The sequence below is a fragment of the Tachyglossus aculeatus genome, chromosome 2 (genome assembly GCF_015852505.1).
Source record: "Tachyglossus aculeatus isolate mTacAcu1 chromosome 2, mTacAcu1.pri, whole genome shotgun sequence".
Classification (NCBI taxonomy): Eukaryota; Metazoa; Chordata; class Mammalia; order Monotremata; family Tachyglossidae; genus Tachyglossus; species Tachyglossus aculeatus.
The window spans coordinates 133,608,017-133,627,683 of NC_052067.1; the positions used below are offsets into that span (position 1 = coordinate 133,608,017).

A 19,667-nucleotide genomic window follows, 5' to 3' on the forward strand; every position below is an offset into this window, starting at 1 on the left:
CCGCCTGACCGTTACGGCCGTTACCCCACCGACACGGGACGGGCCGGGGCGCGAGGGGCCCGCCGCCGGAGGACACCCTGGACACGCTCCCGACGGCGGCCCGGGCCTGGGGGGGGGGGGACACCGGAGAAGGGGACAGAGGGGGGCCGGAGGAGGAGGGATTGGAGGAAGGGGACAGGAGGAGGGGGACAGGAGGGAGGGGGGACAGGAGGAGGGGGACAGGAGGAGGAGGGATTGGAGGAAGGGGACAGGAGGAGGAGGGATTGGAGGAAGGGGACAGGAGGAAGGGGACAGGAGGAGGAGGGACTGGAGGAGGAGGGACTGGAGGAAGGGGACAGGAGGAGGAGGGACTGGAGGAAGGGGACAGGAGGAGGAGGGACTGGAGGAAGGGGACAGGAGGAGGGGGACAGGAGGAGGAGGGATTGGAGGAAGGGGACAGGAGGGAGGGGGACAGGAGGAGGAGGAGGGATTGGAGGAAGGGGACAGGAGGAGGGGGACAGGAGGGAGGGGGGACAGGAGGAGGAGGGACTAGAGGAAGGGGACAGGAGGAGGAGGGATTGGAGGAAGGGGACAGGAGGGAGGGGGACAGGAGGAGGGGGACAGAAGGGGGACAGGAGGGGGAGGGATTGGAGGAAGGGGACAGGAGGGAGGGGGGACAGGAGGAGGGGCGGAGGAGGGGGGACAGGAGGGAGGGGGACAGGAGGAGGAGGGATTGGAGGAGGAGGGGACAGGAGGAGGGGGACAGGAGGGAGGGGGTCAGGAGGAGGGGGACAGGAGGAGGAGGGACTGGAGGAAGGAGACAGTAGGAGGGGGACAGGAGGAGGGGGGACAGGAGGAGGAGGGATTGGAGGAAGGGGACAGGAGGAGGGGGGACTGGAGGAAGGGGACAGGAGGAGGAGGGATTGGAGGAAGGGGACAGGAGGGAGGGGGACAGGAGGAGGGGGACAGAAGGGGGACAGGAGGGGGAGGGATTGGAGGAAGGGGACAGGAGGGAGGGGGGACAGGAGGAGGGGCGGAGGAGGGGGACAGGAGGGAGGGGGACAGGAGGAGGAGGGATTGGAGGAGGAGGGGACAGGAGGAGGGGGACAGGAGGGAGGGGGTCAGGAGGAGGGGGACAGGAGGAGGAGGGACTGGAGGAAGGAGACAGTAGGAGGGGGACAGGAGGAGGGGGACAGGAGGAGGAGGGATTGGAGGAAGGGGACAGGAGGAGGGGGGACTGGAGGAAGGGGACAGGAGGAGGAGGGATTGGAGGAAGGGGACAGGAGGAGGGGGGACAGGAGGGAGGGGGGACAGGAGGAGGGGACCGGAGGGGAGACAGGAGGAGGGGGGACAGGAGGAGGGAGCCGGGGGGGCCGTACGGGGAGCCAGGAAGAGGGAGCCAAGAGGTGGGGACAGGGGAGGGGGCAGGAGGAGGGGGCCGGAGGGAGGGGACAGGAGGGAGGGGGGGGACAAGAGGAGGGGGCCAAGGGGGGGACAGGAGGGAGCCAGGAGCCCACTGTTGGGTAGGGACCGTCTCTATATGTTGCCAACTTGGACTTCCCAAGCGCTTAGTACAGTGCTCTGCACACAGTAAGTGCTCAATCAATACGATTGAATGAATGAATGAATGAGGAGGAGGCCGGAGGACGGGGACGGGAAGAGGGGACCAGAGCAGGGGGGACCAGAGGGGGGCTGAAGGGGGGCCGGAGGAGGAGGGGGACGGGGGGGGGCAGGAGAAGGGGGCCGGAGGGGGGGACAGAAGCATGGGGGCAGAGGGGGAATAGTAATAATAATAATGCTGCTGATGATGATGTGTGGTATTTGTTAAGCGCTTACTATGTGCCAGGCACTGTACTAAGCGCCGGGGTAGATACAGTTTAATCAGGTTAGACACAGTCACCGGAGGAGGGCCTGGGGATTGGGCGGGGTGGGGGGGGGTAGAAGGGGTCTGGAGGGGGAGGCCAGAGAGGGGGACCGGGCTGGGATAGACAGGGGCAGCGTAGGAAAAAACAAGGACCGAAGGCCAAGGCCACTCTCCCGTCCCCAGGTTGGCACCTGCGGAGCCGGCCCTGCCCGCTGCTTACCCACTTCCACTCCTTTCTTAACTGGCCAAATTATAGAAGCGCCAGTCACCTGTGGCCCGGCCCCTTTACTTTTTCCCTCTGACAACACTCTCCTTCCCCCAGCTCCCACGGGCCCCCACCCCAGTTCAGCCCCCTACCCTCCCGGCAGCATCCCTGTAAGGCCCACCCCCGTACTGGTCTCCCACCCCCGAATTTCTCTCTGGAGAAACGTCTTGTGGAACACATCACTCCTCTTCTGCCCTCCAACGCCTCCTGAGCCCTGGTTTCAAGGCTCTCCACCTGCTGCTCTGTCTTTCTTCCCCATCCTCACTCATCAGATCCCACTCTTCACCCGCCTCCCCACCCCCAAGCCTAACCTTCTGACCATCCGGCTGTTTCTATCTATTCCAGGCCTAGCCCCCTGTTTGGCACCTGGTAACCACTTAACGAATACTATAATTGCCCTATCCCCACACTCACCCAACCCACGCAGCTGCTGCCCCTGGAAAATGGAAGTGGTGAGTTCTGCAGTCACAGGGAGAACCAAGAAGCTGTTTCTCTGTTTATCCGTCTTGATCTTGAGTGTCCAGGGGAAGTACCTTACTCCTCATCTTCGCACCCAAACTTTGTCCTCCCACTAACTTTCCCATCACCGTAGAGAACACCACCATCCTTTCTGTCTCACAGGCCCATAACCTTGGCGTTATCCTTGACTCCTCTCTTATTCAACCCACATATTCAATCCATTACTAAATCCTATCAATTCCACTTTCCTCTCCATCCAAACTTACATTAATCCAATCACTTATCCTATCCCACCTTGATTACTGCCTCAGCCTCCTTGCCGACCTCCTTGTCTGCTGTCTTTCCCCACTCCAGTCCATACTTAACTGCTGCCCGGATCATTTCTCTACAAAAACATACAGGCCAGTTTTCCCGCTCCTCGAGGAACTCTAGCAGTTGCCCACCGACCTCTGCATCAAACAAAACTCCTCACCATTGCCCCTTGCTCCCTCCTACCTCACCTAGCTACTCTTTTACTACAACCCAGCCTGCACACTTAACTCCTCTAATGCCAACCTTCTCACTGTTCTTCGATCACGTCCATCTCACCGCCGCTCTTCCGCCCATATCCTACCTCCGGCCCAGAACGCTCCCTCTCCTCGTACCAGATCAATCAATCAATCCAATTTATTGAGCGCTTACTGTGTGCAGAGCACTGTACTAAGCGCTTGGGAAGTACAAGTTGGCAACATATCGAGACAGTCCCTACCCAACAGTGGGCTCACAGTCTAGAAGAGTGGGCTCACAGTCTAGAAGAAATAAGTCAGCCACGACGAGGGTGGGATTCAAACCCACGAGTGCAGAGCACAATGGATTAGCAGTCCATCGCCTTAACCACTCGGCCACCTCGTCCCGACCTAAATTACTCTCCCCCCCCTTCAAAGCCTTATTGAAAGCACATCTCCTCCAAAAGGCCCTCCTGTCCTCTTCTCCCTCACCCTTCTGTGTTGTCCTGACTTGCTCCCTTTATTAATCCCCCCGTTCCCAGCCCCCATCACATTTATTTACATACCCATAATTTATTTTTATTAATGTCTGTCTCCCCCTCTAGACTGTAAACTCGTTGTGGGCAGGGAATGTGTCTCCTTATCGCTATACTGTACTCTCCCAAGTGCTCAGTACAGTGCTCTGCACACAGTACGCACTCAATAAATACAATTGAATGAATGTATGAAATGCTGGACAGACCCATGCCATTGGACCTGGCCAGTATTTGAAAGCTGGCCCATCTTGCAAGAGAAATTGTGAGCTATCAGGCGGGCAAGAAGTCCAATCAATAGATCAGTAGATCAACTGTACTGTGTGCAGAGCACTGTACTAAGTGCTTGGCAGAGTACAATTTAACAGAGTCGGTGGACATGTTCCCTGCCCACAGTGAGCTTACATTCTAGAGGGAGAGACATTAATAGAAATAAATTTTGGCTATAATCAGTAACTATGGATATAATAAATGAATTACGGATATTTACGGTGCAGGAGGATAAGATAAGCTTGGTAGACATCCACACAGAGATGACGGCTGAAGCCACAAGAGCAGATGAGAGGGACTTAAGAAAGATCGGTAGAGGACTGAAAACAGTCTTGTATATAGCCACAGTTATTTTTGGTAGCCATAATAATAATGGAATCATTTAATCACTTACTATGTGCACTGGGACACAGTACAGTTTGATCAGAGTCCCTGTTTCCTCCACTGCAAAATGGGGATTCAATCCCTATTCTCCCCAATTTGACTGTGAACTCCATGTGGGAGAGGTATGGTATAGCTTAACTAGGTTAACTTTAATAATAATAATAATAATAATAATAATGGCATTTATTAAGCGCTTACTATGTGCAAAGCACTGTTCTAAGCACTAGGGGGATACAAGGTGATCAGGCTGTCCCACGGGGGGCTCACAGTCAATCCTCATTTTACAGATGAGGTAACTGAGGCACAGAGAAGTTAAGTGACTTGCCCAAGATCACACAGCTGACAATTGGCGGAGCCGGGATACGAACCCACGACCACTGACTCCAAAGCCCGTGCTCTTTCCACTGAGCCACGCTGCTTCTCTTAACTTCTCTTCTCTTTAACTTAACTAAGCTACGCTAACAGTGCTTGACACATAGTAAGTGCTTACCAAATACTATAAAAAATGGGACTCAGTTTAAGGGGGGGGAGAACAGAGATTTAACCCCCATTTTACAGATGAAGAAACTGAGGCACACGCAAGCGTGTCTTGGCCAAGGTCACACAGCAGGCAAGTGGTGCCGCGGGGATTAGAACCCAGGTCTCGTGACTCTCAATCCTGTGTTCTTTACGACAGGCCAGGCTGCTTCCGTTGGCCGCTGCGAGGAAGAAGAGGCAGCAGAGACTGGTCAGTGAAGTAGGAAGAGAAACAGGTGAGCTAAGAGTTTCTAGAAGAGAGTGGCCAACTTGTACTTCCCAAGCGCTTAGTACAGTGCTCTGCACACAGTAGGCACTCAATAAATACGATTGAATGAATGGCCAGTAATGTCAAAGGCTTGGAGAAGCACCATGGTGTAATGGAGACAGAATGAGCCTGGAAGTCCAAAGGCCATGGGTTCTAATCCCGACTCCACCCCTCGACTGCTGTGTGGCTTTGGGTCACTTCACTTCTCATTGCCTCGGTTCCCTCATCTGTAAAATGGGGATGGAGACTGTAAGCCCCACGTGGGGCGGGGACTGTATCCAACCCTATTTACCTGTATCCACTCCAGCGCTTACTATGTGCAAAGCACTGTACTAAGCGCTGGGGAGGATACAAGGTGATCAGGTTGTCCCACGTGAGGCTCATAGTCTTAGTCCCCATTATACAGATGAGGTCACTGAGGCGCAGAGAAGTGAAGCGACTTGCCCAAAGTCACACAGCTGACAGTTGGCGGAGCCGGGATTTGAACCCATGACCTCTGACTCCCAAGCCCGGGCTCTTTCCGCTGAGCCACGGTGTTTCTCTAGTGCCTGAAACGCAGTAAGCACTTAAATATCACAATTATTGTTTTTATTAAAGGCAGCGTAGAAAGGGAAAGGATTAGATCGGAGAAGAGGCCATTAAATTTGCTAAGAGGAAGTCAATGGACGCTTTGGTGAGCACGGTCAGGGGATGAAACGACGATTGCTAGAGGCTAAGTACAGAGTTAGTGGAGAGGAAGTGAAGGGAGTGGTGGTTCCCACTTGTTTGGCTTCCTGGAAAGAGCACAGGTCTCTGGAAATCAGAGGATCTGGGTTCTAATCCCAGCTGTGTGATCTTGGACAAGTCACTTAACTTCTCGGTGCCTCGGTTACCTCATCTGTAAAACGGGGGTTAAGACTGTGAGTCCCATGTGGGACATGGACTGCGCCCTACCTGATTAGCCTGTATCTACACCGGTGCTTAGTACAATGCCTGGCTTATAGCAAGAGTTTAACAAATAGCACGAAAAGGATTTTTTAAAAAGCGACTGGCCCCGGGGTCACATATTAGACACGTGGCAGAACTGGAACGAGCCCCACCTGCCCCGCACTCTGTCCAGATAGAACACAGTGCAATGTCAGAAAGTGGAGGTGAAGGCATAAATATTATGTGGGTTTTCTTGCAGTTTTGGGGTTATTTTTATGATATTAATTAATTAATTAATGGCTCACTCGTGTGCTGGGTACTGTACTAAGTGTTGGGGTAGATACAGGATCACCTTGTACACAATCCACATCCCGCATTAGGCTCACGGCTCTAATCCTCCTTTTGCACTTGTGGTAACTGAGGCACAGAAAAATCAAATGACCTGCCCAGAGTCACACAGCAGACAAGTGGCAGATACAGGATTAGTAATAATAATAATAATAATAATGGCATTTATTAAGCGCTTACTATGTGCAAAGCACCGTTCTAAGTGCTGGGGAACTTACAGGGTGATCAGGTTGTCCCACAGGGGGCTCAAAGTCTTAATTCCCATTTTACAGATGAGATAACTAAGGCCCAGGGAGGTTAAGTGACTTGCCCAAGGTCACACAGCTGACAATTGGTGGGGCTGAGATTTGAACCCATGACCTCTGACTCCAAAGCCCGTGCTATTTCCCCTGAGCCACGCTGCTTCTCTAAATACCACGTCCTCTGATCCCCAGGCCCACGCTCAAAATAATAATAATCAGGCACTTACTACGTGTCAAGCACTGTATTAAGCACGGGGGTGGATACGAGATAATCAGATCCCCATCTACGTAGGAGAGAGGATGGGTATTGACTCCCCATTTTGAAGATGAGGGAACTTGAGGCATAGAGAAGTTACGGGACTTACCCAAGATTACCCAGCAGACAAGTAGTGTAGGAGGATTAGAACCCAGGTCCTCTTTCCACTAGACCACCCCGCTTCTCAAGAACACAATCTCCACAGAAACGGCCTCGTTCTTCTTACCTCCCGTCTCACGGTGTGAGTCGCCGAGATGGCGGTGGGGGGAGAACCGGGGGGGAGTGTGGATGGCAAACCATCACCTCTACCACCAAAGCAACTCAAGTGTACATCCTGTTGGCAGCAATACGTACCCTGAACGTCAAGGGGCCGGAAAGGAACACCATATCTTCCTGGGTACAGTGTGATGACGCTCACACACCTGGATTGAATCTCACCATCAGCAAGCGGCACCATCTTGGAGCCAAGGGCACAACTCGACAGAGCAGAACCAACTGGACGCTTAAGGTTGGTCAGTTCCATACGCAGCCAACAAGGCAGGCCAGAGGGGCCTTTAAGGGGGGGGTGAGCAGCGGGCAGTAAAAGATGCTGTTAACTGGCTCCTTAAGGGCATCCCAAATGGCCCCAAGACGCATTTTCCTTTTGTGTGTGTGTGTGGCCAGAGTGACTCCATCGGGCTGTGTTTATGGGGCAATTCCATCGACCATGGGACCTCGAGGCCGGATGACACCCCTTTCGGAGCCTAGAAATGATCTTTGGCAATAAATCCCAGTCCCGCCTGGCCTGCTTCGCCCTGCCAGGTGAAGCCAGTCAGGGCTTCCCCAGCCCCCGGGCTGCTGGCGGGGATGGGGAGAAGGCCCCACTGACTGAGCCTCTGCCCACTTTCAATCTTCAATTGGCAGCTACAGCCCCTCTCCTTTCTCAGTCGCCCTAAAATGGCAAGAAGCGAGGAGTGGAGTTGAGGCAGGAGCTTGGTCTTCCTCTCCCCCTTTCCCCCACCCCCTTGCCCACGTGTAAGGGAGGCCTCGAGCCGGACGGAAACTAATTTATTGGCGACAGGACAGGTGAGGCTGCGGTCTGTCCCTCCCTGCTGCCTAAGCAGGGTCTGGCCCGGCCAGGGTGACCAGCCCTTGAGAGGGTCCAGGCTGGATGGGGGAAGCAGAGAGAGAGCAGGTCCCGGTGGGTTAGGGGGGAGTCCACCGTCTTCCCGATGCCTGGCAGCTAGCTGTCCGGGCCCCAGGCCCGCTGCTCCATCCCCCGGGCACCGCCCCCTGGCACGGGCAACCGTCTCCAGTGTGTGGCTGCCGTTCCATCCCAACCGCCCCGCCTCGGATGTTGCTCTGTCCTAGATCTCCTTGGCACCCGCCCCGTCCTCCACTCACGGACTCCGATCCGTGCCACCCTTCCGGGGCCTGCCAGGGAAGCGTGGATGGCTCAAAGGGCATGTGGCCCAGAGGTCTGGGAAGGAAAAGCGGGCCGGAGCCCTAGCTGGTAGGGTCTGACAGGCTGTGCCGGCCGGCTGGGACGTCCTTGGGCTCCAGCAGGGGACTGGGCGCCTCGCTGCTCTCGGGGCCAGGCGGGGCGGCGGCCTCGACCCCGGCCGCGGCAGCCCCGGCCTCCAAGTCGGCGACGCGGCGCTGCACCAGGGTGGGCATCAGCTGCACGTAGGCGGCCATGAGGCGGTGGTTGGAGCGCACGAACTTCCCCGCGCAGCTGTCCAGGCAGGCTTCCTGCAGGGGAGGATGACGGGGGGAGAGTTGGGTGACAGGAGGGGGCCCGGGGGTCCTCCCGCCCGGCCCGGCCCTTCCCCCGGTGCCCACCTCATCGGGAGCCAGGGCACGGTGGTGCAGGCTGGGCACGCAGCGCTCGAAGCAGAGCTCCGTCAGCCGGTTGTAGACCAGCAGGAAATCCCGTAGCTGGAAGAGAAGGGGGGGGAAGGAGAGAGATGAGGGGGCTGGCCCATCTGGAAAGAGCACGGGCAGTGCTCTGGAGCAGTGGATAGAGCCCCGGCTTTGGAGTCAGAAGTCATGGGTTCAAATCCCGGCTCTGCCAATTGTCAGCTGTGTGACTTTGGGTAAATCACTTCATTTCTCTGGGCCTCAATGACCTCATCTGTAAAATGGGGATTAAGACTGGGAGACACCCGTGGCACAACCTGATCACCTCGTAACCTCCCCAGCGCTTAAAACAGTGCTTTGCACATAGTAAGTGCTTGATAAATGCCATCATTATTATCATTAGTGCTCTGCACACAGTAAGCGCTCAACAAATACGAATGATGATGATGATGATGATCATGTCCCATACAGAGATGACTATGAAAAGTGGTTCCTGGGTCCTGTGGGGTTTTTTTAATGGTTTTATGCGCTTACTACATGCCAGGCTTTGTACTAAGCGCTGGGATAGACACAAGGTTAATCAGGTTGGACCCTCTGTAAGCTCATTGTGGGCGGGGAATGTGTCTGTTATTCACTCATTCATTGTGGTTCATTCATTCAATTGTATTTATTGAGCACTTACTCAATAAGTAAGTTGAGAGTAGATCAACTGACTGGCAACTATGTGTAGAGCACTGGGGTAGAACACCATTCACTCATACATTCAATCGTATTTATTGAGCGCTTACTGTGTGCAGAGCACTGTACTGAGCGTTTGGGAAGTACAAGTCGGCAACATCTAGGGATTGTCCCCACCCAACAACGGGCTCACAGTGTAGAAGGGGGAGACAGACAACAAAACATGTAGACAGGTGTCAAAACCATCAGAATAAACAGAATGATAGTTATATGCACATCATTAGCAAAATAAATAGAATAGTAAATATGTACAAGTAAAATAAATAGTTATAAATCTGTACAAACATATATACAGGTGCTGTGGGGCGGGGAAGGAGGTAGGGCGGGGGGGGTGGGGAGGAGGAGAGAAAAAACAGGGTTCAGTCAGAGAAAGCCTCCTGGAGGAGGTGAGCTCTCAGTAGGGCTTTGAAGGGAGGAAGAGAGCTAGCTTGGCGGATGTGTGGAGGGAGGGCATTCCGGGCCAGGGGGAGGACGTGGGGTTGACGGTGGGACAGGTGAGAACGAGGCCCAGTGAGGAGGCAGAGGCAGAGAAGCGGAGGGTGCGGGCTGGGCTGGAGAAGGAGAGAGGGGAGGTGAGGTAGGAGGGGGCGAGGGGATGGATGGACAGCCTTGAAGCCCAGGGTGAGGAGTTTCTGCCTGATGCGCAGATTGATTGGTAGCCACTGGAGATTTCTGAGGAGGGGAGTAACATGCCCAGAGAGTTTCTGGACAAAGACAATCCGGGCAGCGGCATGAAGTATGGATTGAAGTGGGGAGAGACACGAGGATGGGAGATCAGAGAGAAGGCTGATGCGGTAGTCCAGATGGGATAGGATGAGAGCTTGAACGAGCAGGGTAGCGGTTGGGATGGAGACGAAAGGGCGGATCTTGGCAATGTTGCGGAGCTGAGACCGGCAGGTTTTGGTGACGGCTTGGATGTGAGGGGTGAAGGAGAGAGCGGAGTCGAGGATGACACCAAGGTTGCGGGCTTGTGAGACGGGAAGGATGGTAGTGCCGTCAACAGTGATGGGAAAGTCAGGGAGAGGGCAGGGTTTGGGAGGGAAGACAAGGAGCGCTTACTGTGTGCAAAGCACTGTACTAAGCACTTGGGAAGTACAAGTTGGCAACATGTAGAGACGGTCCCTACCCAACAGCGGGCTCACAGTCTAGAAGGGGGAGACAGACAACAAAGCAAATTAACAAAATAAGATAAATAGAATAGTAAATATGTACACGTAAAATAGAGTAATAAATCTGTACAAACATATATACAGGTGCTGTGGGGAGGGGAGGGAGGTAGAGCGGGGGGGGACGGGGAGGAGGAGGAGATGAAAAAGGGGGCTCAGTGTGGGAAGGCCTCCTGGAGGAGGTGAGCTCTCAGTAGGGCTTTGAAGGGAGGAAGAGAGCTAGCTTGGCGGATGTGCGGAGGGAGGGCATTCCAGGCCAGCGAATGGGCCCATTTTAGAGACCGTCTCTATATGTTGCCAACTTGTACTTCCCAAGCGCTTAGTACAGTGCTCTACACACAGTAAGCACTCAATAAATGTGATTGAATGATGAATGAATAATAATGATGGCATTTGTTAAGCACTTACTATGTGCCAAGCACTGTTCTAAGCACTGGGTGGGGGGATACAAGATGATCAGGTTGTCCCACGTGGGGCTCACACTTTTCATCCCCATTTGACAGCTGAGGGAACTGAGGCCCAGAGCAGTGAAGAGACTTGCCCAAGGTCACCCAGCGGGCAAGTGACTAGACTAGACTGTGACTAGACTGTGAACCCACTGCTGGGTAGGGACCGTCTCTCTATGTTGCCAACTTGGACTTCCCAAGTGCTGAGTACAGTGCTCTACACACAGTAAGCGCTCAATAAAGAAGCAGCGTGGCTCAGTGGAAAGAGCCCGGGCTTTGGAGTCAGAGGTCATGGGTTCAAATCCTGGCTCCACCACTTGTCAGCTGGGTGACTTCGGGCAAGTCAATCAATCAATCAATCAATCGTATTTATTGAGTGCTTACTGTGTGCAGAGCACTGTACTAAGCGCTTGGGAAGTACAAGTTGGCAACATATAGAGACAGTCCCTACCCAACAGTGGGCTCACAGTCTAAAAGGGGGAGACAGAGAACAAAACCAAACATACTAACAAAATAAAATAAATAGAATAGATATGTACAGGTAAAATAAATAAATAAATAGAGTAATAAATATGTACAAACATATATACAGATATACAGGTGCTGTGGGGAGGGGAAGGAGGTAAGATGGGGGGATGGAGAGGGGGAGGAGGGGGAGAGGAAGGAGGGGGCTGAGTCTGGGAAGGCCTCCTGGAGGAGGTGGGCTCTCAGTAGGGCCTTGATGGGAGGAAGAGAGCGAGCTTGGTGGAGGGGCAGAGGGAGGGCATTCCAGGCCTGGGGGATGACGTGGGCCGGGGGTCGATGGCGGGACAGGCGAGAACGAGGCCTAACGGTGAGGAGATTAGGGGTGGAGGAGCGGAGGGTGCGGGCTGGGCTGGAGAAGGAGAGAAGGGAGGTGAGGTAGGAGGGGGCGAGGGGATGGACAGCCTTGAAGCCCAAGGTGAGGAGTTTCTGCCTGATGCACAGATTGATTGGTAGCCATTGGAGATTTTTGAGGAGGGGAGTAACATGCCCAGTGTGTTTCTGGACAAAGACAATCCGGGCAGCGGCATGAAGTATGGATTGAAGTGGGGAGAGACATGAGGATGGGAGATCAGAGAGATGGCTGATGCAGTAGTCCAGACAGGATAGGATGAGAGCTTGAATGAGCAGGGGAGCGGTATGGATGGAGAGGAAAGGGCGGATCTTGGCAATGTTGCGGAGCTGAGACCGGCAGGTTTTGGTGACGGATTGGATGTGAGGGGTGAAGGAGAGAGCGGAGTCGAGGATGACACCAAGGTTGCGGGCTTGTGAGACGGGAAGGATGGTAGTGCTGTCACCAGAGATGGGAAAGTCAGGGAGAGGGCAATCAATCGTATTTATTGAGCGCTTACTGTGTGCAGAGCACTGTACTAAGCACTTGGGAAGTCACTTCACTGGGCCTCAGTGACCTCATCTGTAAAATGAGGGGGAATCAATCAATCAGTCGTATTTATTGAGCTCTTACTGTGTGCAGAGCACTGGACTAAACGCTTGGGAAGTCCAAGTTGGCAACATCTAGAGACAGCCCCTACCCAACAGCGGGCTCACAGTCTAGAAGGGGGAGACAGAGAACAAAACAAAACATATTAACAAAATAAAATAAATAGAATAGATATGTACAAGTAAAATAAATAAACAGAGTAATAAATCTGTACAAAACATATATACAGGTGCTGTGGGGAAGGGAAGGAGGTAAGGCGGCGGGGGGGGGGATGAGAAGGAGGAGGAGGGGGAGAGGAAGGAGGTAGGTAAGCCCTTCCCCACAGCACCTGTATATATGCATATATGTTTGTACATATTTATTACTCTATTTATTTATTTATTTTACTTGTACATATCTATTCTATTTATTTTATTTTGTTAGTATGTTTGGTTTTGTTCTCTGTCTCCCCCTTTTAGACTGTGAGCCCACAGTTGGGTAGGGACTGTCTCTATATGTTGCCAATTTGTACTTCCCAAGCGCTTAGTACAGTGCTCTGCACATAGTAAGCGCTCAATAAATACGATTGATGATGATGTCTCCCTCTTTTAGACTGTGAGCCCAATGTTGGGTAGGGACTGTCTCTATATGTTGCCAATTTGTACTTCCCAAGCGCTTAGTACAGTGCTCTGCACATAGTAAGCGCTCAATAAATATGATTGATTGATTGATTAAGCGCTACAATGTGTCAAACACTGTTCTAACGTTAATCGGGTCACGCCCAGCCCCCAGCCCCGTGGGGTTGACAGTCTAAATGGGAGGGAAAGCAAGAATTGAATCTCCATTTTAGGATTATAACCCAGGTCCTCTGATTCCTAGGCCCGGGCTCCGTCCACCAGGGAAGACTGCGAGCCCCACGTGGGACAGCCTGATCATCATCAATCGCATTTATTGAGCACTTACTGTGTGCAGAGCACTGTACTAAGCGCTTGGGAAGTACAAATTGGCAACATATAGAGACAGTCCCTACCCAACAGTGGGCTCACAGTCTAACCTGATCACCTTGTATCTATCCCAGAGCTTAGAACAGCGCTTTGTACATAGTAAGGGCTCAATAAATGCCATCACTATTATTATTATTATTATTAATAAGCACGATTGAACGAATGAATAAATGAATGAAAGAAAGTGGAGGGGGCGGGATTCGAACCCACGACCCCGGGGTCTTGCCGCTGCTTCTCCAAAGGGACGGGCCCAAAAGCCGCCCCCCCTCCGCGCGCCAGGCCGAGCCCCCAGGGGTCAAAGTTCACGGGAAGGGCTCACGTTCCGCAGCTGCTGCTGGTGCTCCATGGAGCCGCCGCCGTGCGCATGCGCGCCCCCGCGCGACGTCACTTCCGCCCTTCCCTGAGGCCGGCGGCCCGCCCGGCCGGCGCCGTCACTTCCGCCCTTGCGGAGGCCGGCGGGGGCCCTCGGCCTGCCCGGCCGGCGACGTCACTTCCGCCGTGTCCCTGCCCCGCTTGGCAGGCTTGGAGCCGGGCCCCCCAGGTGGCAGGCAGGGCGGCCGGCCCAGGTGAGGCCTGCAGCGGGGGGCACGGGGGGCACCGGGGGGCACCGGGGGCACGGGGGGCAGGCCGGGCACACTCAGCCCAGGGGGGAGGAGGAGATGGGCACAGTGATAGGCACACAGACAGGGCAGCCAAGGCTCTGGGGGGGCCCATCCACCTGAGCCTCGAAGGGCGAGCAGGAAGAAGAGGCCATCGGGGCTGTGACTCTCGCAGCACCTGCCCGACGAGATGGCATCAGGACCCCCCCCCCCCCCCATCTCCAGGCCCTGTGCCCCTCAAGATGCCCACCCTCCCCCCACCGGGCCCCCTTTCCAAAGGCAGGGTGGGGGCGGTCCAGGTGCCCAGCTGCCCAACTCCACCCCCCTAATCCCTTCCTGGCCCGGAGCCAGGGCCACGTTGCAGGGACTGGCCCTTCTAGACTGCGAGCCCGCCGTCGGGTAGGGACCGTCTCTGTATGTTGCCAGTTTGTACTTCCCAAGCGCTTAGTCCAGTGCTCTGCACACGGTCAGCGCTCACTAAATACGATTGATGATGATCTATCATCAATCGTATTTAGTGAGCGCTGACCGTGTGCAGAGCACTGGACTGAGCTCTGGATGTTGCCAGCTTGGACTTCCCAAGCGCTCAGTACAGTGCCCCGCACACAGTAAGCACGAGAGCACTGGACTAAGCTCTGGATGTTGCCAGCTTGGACTTCCCAAGCGCTCGGTACAGTGCCCCGCACACGGTAAGCGCGACTGGATGAAGGGAGCGGAAAGCTGATGCCCTCGTCTCTCCTCAGCCATGACGGACGGGATTCTGGGAAAGGCGGCCACCATGGAGATCCCCATCCACGGGAATGGGGATGCGGGACGGCTCCCAGAGGATGACGGGCTGGAACAGGTAGAGTACAGTAATAATGACAGCGTTTATTATAATGATGGCATTCATTAAGCACTTACTATGTGCAAAGCACTGTTCTAAGCGCTGGGGAGATTACAAGGCAGTCGGGTTGTCCCACAGGGGGCTCACAGTCTTAATCCCCATTTTACAGATGAGGGAACTGAGGCGCGGAGAAGTTAAGTGACTTGCCCAAAGTCACACAGCTTACAAGTGACAGAGCCGGGATTTGAACCCGTGACCTCTAGACTCCAAAGCCCGTGCTCTTTCCACCGAGCCATGCTGCTTCTCTACCCCCCCACCCCCCCCCCGCCCGCCCTGCCCAGCGGCCTGGTGGTACCTCTCCCCCGCAGCCCCCTCCTGCCACCGCCGTCTGACCGTGCACGGACCTCCTCGGTCCACCGGAGCTTCACCCGGCCCGGCCACCCCTGGTCGCCACATCCCACCCCTCGTCCGTAGTCCCCAGCCCATCCCTCAGACAACGCTCCGTCCCCCAGCGCCCCGTCCACTCTGGCTTTGCAGGACCTGCAGCAGGTGATGGTGTCGGGGCCAAACCTCAACGAGACCAGCATCGTCTCTGGTGGCTACGGGGGCTCCGCTGAGGGGCTCATCCCTACAGGTGAAGCGGCGTGGGGGGCCAGGGCTCTGAGGGGTCCCGGGCCCCGTGGCCAACAAGGCGTGACCGGGGTCGCGGGTTCACCGTACACGTTCGGACTCACACTTGGGGGAATGTGAATCTTTGGCCGCTCCAGGCTGGGCGGTCGGTGTCCCAGGCCAGGGAGCCGAGGGTCCGCCCTTTGATCCCTTGCGGGTGGCACTCCTGGGGCCGAGTCGGGTCTGGGTGTCCCTCGGGCGGCCCCGAGGCCCCTTACTTTGGACCAGGGGGAGGGGAAAGAGTAGCTGAGGTGTGGCCACTCCCCGGGCTGGGGCTCCAAGATAATATCACCGTGCCCGCGTGTGGTGTTTTCACGTGGCATGTCCCTCCCCGCGCTGCCCCCCTGCCTCCCTTCCCCCGGCGTGCAGCCCGGGACGCTCGGGGTGGGGACGCAGACGGGCCGGGGTGAATGAGGCGAGCTCTCCGGCCCGTGCGGGGCTCAAGAGGCCCACGGGAGAAGACAAGGGGGAGATCAGTACGCACCTCAGAGCCTGACGATGGAGACGGGAAGGCAGCGGTCAGTGAGTCTAGTGGGGTTTGGTGAGGGGAGGGGGAGTCAGCGGGACCCATCCGCAAGGGTTCGGGAGGGGACCCCCCCCCCCCCCCCCCCCCCGCACATCAGAATCGAGGCGGGGAGGTTCAGGCCAGCCCCGGCCCTCCCGGGTCCCCCACATGCCCTCCGTCTCCTTCCCCAGGCTCCCGGGAACCCGTCAGAGCCATGGCAGCACCCCCAGAAGTAGAACCCCGATCCCCATCTCATTTGGACTCGGACCGGACCGGGTCGTGGGGGACCAGGGGTCCGGGCTGGGTCAGGAAAACCCGGGCCGCGCGGGGCCGTACCCCGGGATCCGGCCCGGGGGGGAGGCCTCGTCGCGGACAGGTGGGGTCCGATGAGCTCAGGGTAAGGGCGGTGTGGCTGAGGCGGCCAGCGGGGTGGGCCGGGGTGGGCGGGGAGCCCGGAAGCCATCATTAATCGCCCCGGCTGGAAGATTTCGTCCGGGGGGAGCGGCCGGTGAGCCCGTCCTGTCCCGCAGGGTCTGGCCGACACCAGCCTCACAGCGCAGCACCCCCGGGGCCGGGGGAAGAGGCCGCCCGGGGCATCGCCGGGGAGAAGTTCGATATCGTCAAGAAATGGGGCATCAACACCTACAAGGTGCGGGCGGGAAGGGGGCCGCCCCGGGGGTCGTGTGGGGGTGTCCCCGGATGCAGGATTCCCGCCGGGTCCCTGACCCCTCCCCGCTCCCGTCCCCCAGTGCACAAAGCAGCTTCTGTCAGAGCGGTTTGGCCGGGGCTCCCGCACGGTGGACCTGGAGCTGGAGCTGCAGATCGAGCTGCTGCGGGACACAAAACGCAAATACGAGAGCGTCCTGCACCTGGGCCGTGCCCTCACCTCGCACCTCTACAACCTGCTGCAGACACAGCACGCGCTCGGCGATGCCTTCGCCGACCTCAGCCAGAAGTCCCCCGAGCTTCAGGTGGGTCCCGGGGCGGGACGTGGGCCTGAGCCGCGGCCCGGCCGGGGAAGGGGCCGAGCTCTGGGGGAGGAAGGCCGGCGTCGGTCGCGCGGCCTTGGCCGTGACCTTGGAATCGGAGGCCGGGGAGGAGGACGTGACCTTGACCCTCGTGGGGGGGGGGAACCGCCGGTGCAGGAGGAGTTCGGCTACAATGCGGAGACGCAGAAGCTGCTGTGTAAGAACGGCGAGACCCTGCTGGGAGCCGTCAACTTCTTCGTCGCCAGCATCAACACGCTGGTGAACAAGACCATGGAGGATACACTCATGACCGTCAAGCAGTACGAAACCGCCAGGTACGGGAGGGGGTGGGCGGGCGGGGACGGGGTGGGGAGGAGAGGAGCCCGGGACCCCCTCCGAGACCACCCCCTTCACCCCACCGCGGGGCAGACTGGAGTACGACGCCTACCGCACAGACCTGGAGGAGCTGAGCTTAGGGCCGCGGGACGCGGGCACGCTGGGCCGGCTGGAGGCGGCGCAGGCCGCCTTCCAGACTCACCGCGACAAGTACGAGAAGCTGCGCGGAGACGTGGCCATCAAGCTGAAGTTCCTGGAGGAGAACAAGGTCAGGGACCATGGGGGACCGGGGACATCCTTAGCAGCCCTCCTCCCTTCTGCCCACCCCCACCCTGGTTGGAGCCTGGAGCTGATGCTGGATTGGGCCCCCACCCCCTCCCCCCTCCGCCTTTCCTTCTCCTTTCCCCTCCTCCCTCCCCCTTTCCTTCTCCTTCCCCCTTTCCTTCTCCCACACCTTTTCCTTCTCTCTCTCTCCCTTTCCCTCCTCACCCCCTTTTCCTCCCTCTCCCCCTTTTCCTCCCTCTCCCCCTTTTCCTCCCTCTCCCCCTTTTCCTCCCTCTCCCCCTTTTCCTCCCTCTCCCCCTTTTCCTCCCTCTCCCCCTTTTCCTCCCTCTCCCCCTTTCCCTTCCTCCCCCCCTTTTCCTCCCTCTCCCCCTTTCCCTTCCTCTCCTCCCCTTTCCCTTCCTCTCCTCCCCTTTCCCTTCCTCTGCCTCCCCTTTCCCTTCTCCTCTCTCTGTCCCTTCCCCTCTTTCCCCCTTTCCCTCCCTCCCCCTTTCCCTCTCTCTCCCCCTTTCCTTCTCTCCCCCTTTCCTTCTCTCTCCCCCTTTCCCTTCCTCTCCCCTTTCCATTCCTCTCATCCCTTCCCTCCCTCCCCACCTTTCCCTTCCCCTCTCTCCCCTTTTCCCTCCCTCTCCCCTTTTCCCTCTTCCCCCCTTCTCTCCCTTTCCCTCCTTTCCCTCCCTCTCCCCCCCCTTTCCCTCTCTCCCCCTTTTTCCCTCTCCCCTCCTTGCCTCTCTCTCCCCCTTTCCCTCCCTCTCCCTTCTTCCCTCTCCCTCTCCCTGGTCCTTTCTTCCTCCCACCTCACCGCCGTGTCTCCTCCCCAGATCAAGGTGATGCACAAGCAGCTCTTGCTGTTTCACAACGCCGTCTCGTCCTATTTCGCGGGGAACCAGCAGCAGCTGGAGCAGACACTGCAGCAGTTCAACATCAAGCTGCGGCCTCCGGGCTCCGAGAAGCCATCCTGGCTGGAGGAGCAGTGAGGCCCCCGTCCGGCCCGGCCCGGCCCGGCCCCTCCCCGTGGGCTCCCCGATCTGCCAATCTGAAGCCCGGGCCCCAGCCCTTCTACCGGCCCAGAGCCTCCGTGAGGGGCTGGAGGAGGAAGGGACCAGGGTCCCGGGCTGCCCCCCTTGTCCTCCCCCGATCCGGCAGCCCCAGAGTGGAGGGCAGCAGGTGCCCCCGGCACGACGGTACTGAAGCCAGGGAGCAGGGGCGGGGGGCCGGGACACATTCCACGCCCCTGACCCAAGTCCTCTCCCTCTGGCGTCCCTACTCTTTCACTTAGCTCCCCCCTCCTGATGCCCCCACAAAGTGAGATGGGGCACCCTTCCTTGCCTCCGCGCCCCACCCCCTGCCTCCCAAGGCCCCTGGCTTCTGTTCGGAATGGGATAGAGTTGGGGAAGGGGCCCTGCGGGAGCCGGTCCCCTTCCCTGACCTTCACGGAACCGGGGGTGAAGAGGAGGCCCAGGCTGGGGTCACTCCCCTCCCCTCCGTCACTCCAGGGGCGGGGCTCCTTCCCCCACCTCATCAAACGGCATCGCTCCTTGGACGCGCCTCTCCTCCGCCCATGGCATCGCACCTCGGGGATTTACCTCCTCAGCCAATGGCACGATTCCGGGGGATCCCTCTCCTTGGCCGGTGGCACCGCTCCTCAGGCTCGTCTCCGCTGCCCACGGCGATGCTCTGCCGTCGGGGACGGCCCCGCGGCCAGTGGCGTTACTCCTTGGGCCCCCCCCCTCAGCCAACGGCATCACTCCTAGGGCCCCCCCACAGCCCTCCCAAGTCGTGGGGGAAGACAGGACCCCATGGGAGGAGGGGGTGGGGGGGACCGAGACCCCCCACCCCGGTGACCTATGGGTGTGTGTGTGTGTGTGTGTGTATGTATGTAATGTCTGTCCCATTCTGTGTGGCTGTCTCTGTGCCCAGTTCCCCCTTCCCCCCGACAGCTGGCCCAGCAACACTACAGAGGAAGCAGCTGGGTGTTTCCTCCCTAATTTAATCCTGGGACTGTCCCCAAGAACTGTTGTGTTCTCCCCCACAGAGCCCCCCCACCCGCCCAGCTCTTCCCCCTTTCTGTAA

The 19,667-nt window shown here is 57.4% G+C and overlaps 3 protein-coding genes and 1 non-coding gene across 7 annotated transcripts in view; 1 reads left to right on the plus strand and 3 right to left on the minus strand.

The window, feature by feature from the left end:
* The window catches only part of DNHD1 (dynein heavy chain domain 1), an 82,039-nt gene extending 74,299 nt beyond the window's left edge, over positions 1-7,740 (minus strand). The window contains 1 exon segment of the mRNA XM_038763126.1: positions 7,130-7,740. The gene's annotated coding sequence lies outside the window, so the exon portion shown is untranslated.
* On the plus strand, positions 2,486-19,651 carry ARFIP2 (ADP ribosylation factor interacting protein 2). Of its 4 annotated transcripts, XM_038770428.1 has the most exons (10): positions 2,486-2,560; positions 4,916-4,991; positions 7,120-7,283; positions 14,752-14,852; positions 15,372-15,468; positions 16,539-16,657; positions 16,758-16,979; positions 17,154-17,311; positions 17,406-17,580; positions 18,416-19,651. In XM_038770428.1, the coding sequence occupies exons 4-10, from the start codon at positions 14,754-14,756 to the stop codon at positions 18,569-18,571; spliced, it is 1,026 nt and encodes a 341-aa protein (XP_038626356.1). In that variant the 5' UTR covers positions 2,486-2,560; positions 4,916-4,991; positions 7,120-7,283; positions 14,752-14,753; the 3' UTR covers positions 18,572-19,651. The 4 variants fall into 4 exon arrangements, with proteins under 4 accessions (XP_038626356.1, XP_038626347.1, XP_038626339.1 ...); XM_038770419.1 differs by lacking the exons at positions 2,486-2,560; positions 4,916-4,991; positions 7,120-7,283 and adding an exon at positions 13,895-13,975; XM_038770411.1 differs by lacking the exons at positions 2,486-2,560; positions 4,916-4,991; positions 7,120-7,283; positions 14,752-14,852; positions 15,372-15,468 and adding exons at positions 15,480-16,021; positions 16,200-16,384.
* On the minus strand, positions 3,377-3,458 carry TRNAS-GCU. The gene has a single exon. It is a non-coding gene; the product is annotated as a tRNA-Ser (tRNA).
* Positions 7,808-13,789, minus strand: TIMM10B (translocase of inner mitochondrial membrane 10B). Its single transcript, XM_038770443.1, has 3 exons — positions 13,729-13,789; positions 8,597-8,692; positions 7,808-8,506 (listed from the first exon to the last, which is right to left on the minus strand). The coding sequence occupies exons 1-3, from the start codon at positions 13,753-13,755 to the stop codon at positions 8,261-8,263; spliced, it is 369 nt and encodes a 122-aa protein (XP_038626371.1). The 5' UTR covers positions 13,756-13,789; the 3' UTR covers positions 7,808-8,260.
* Positions 19,652-19,667: the final 16 nt, after the last annotated feature.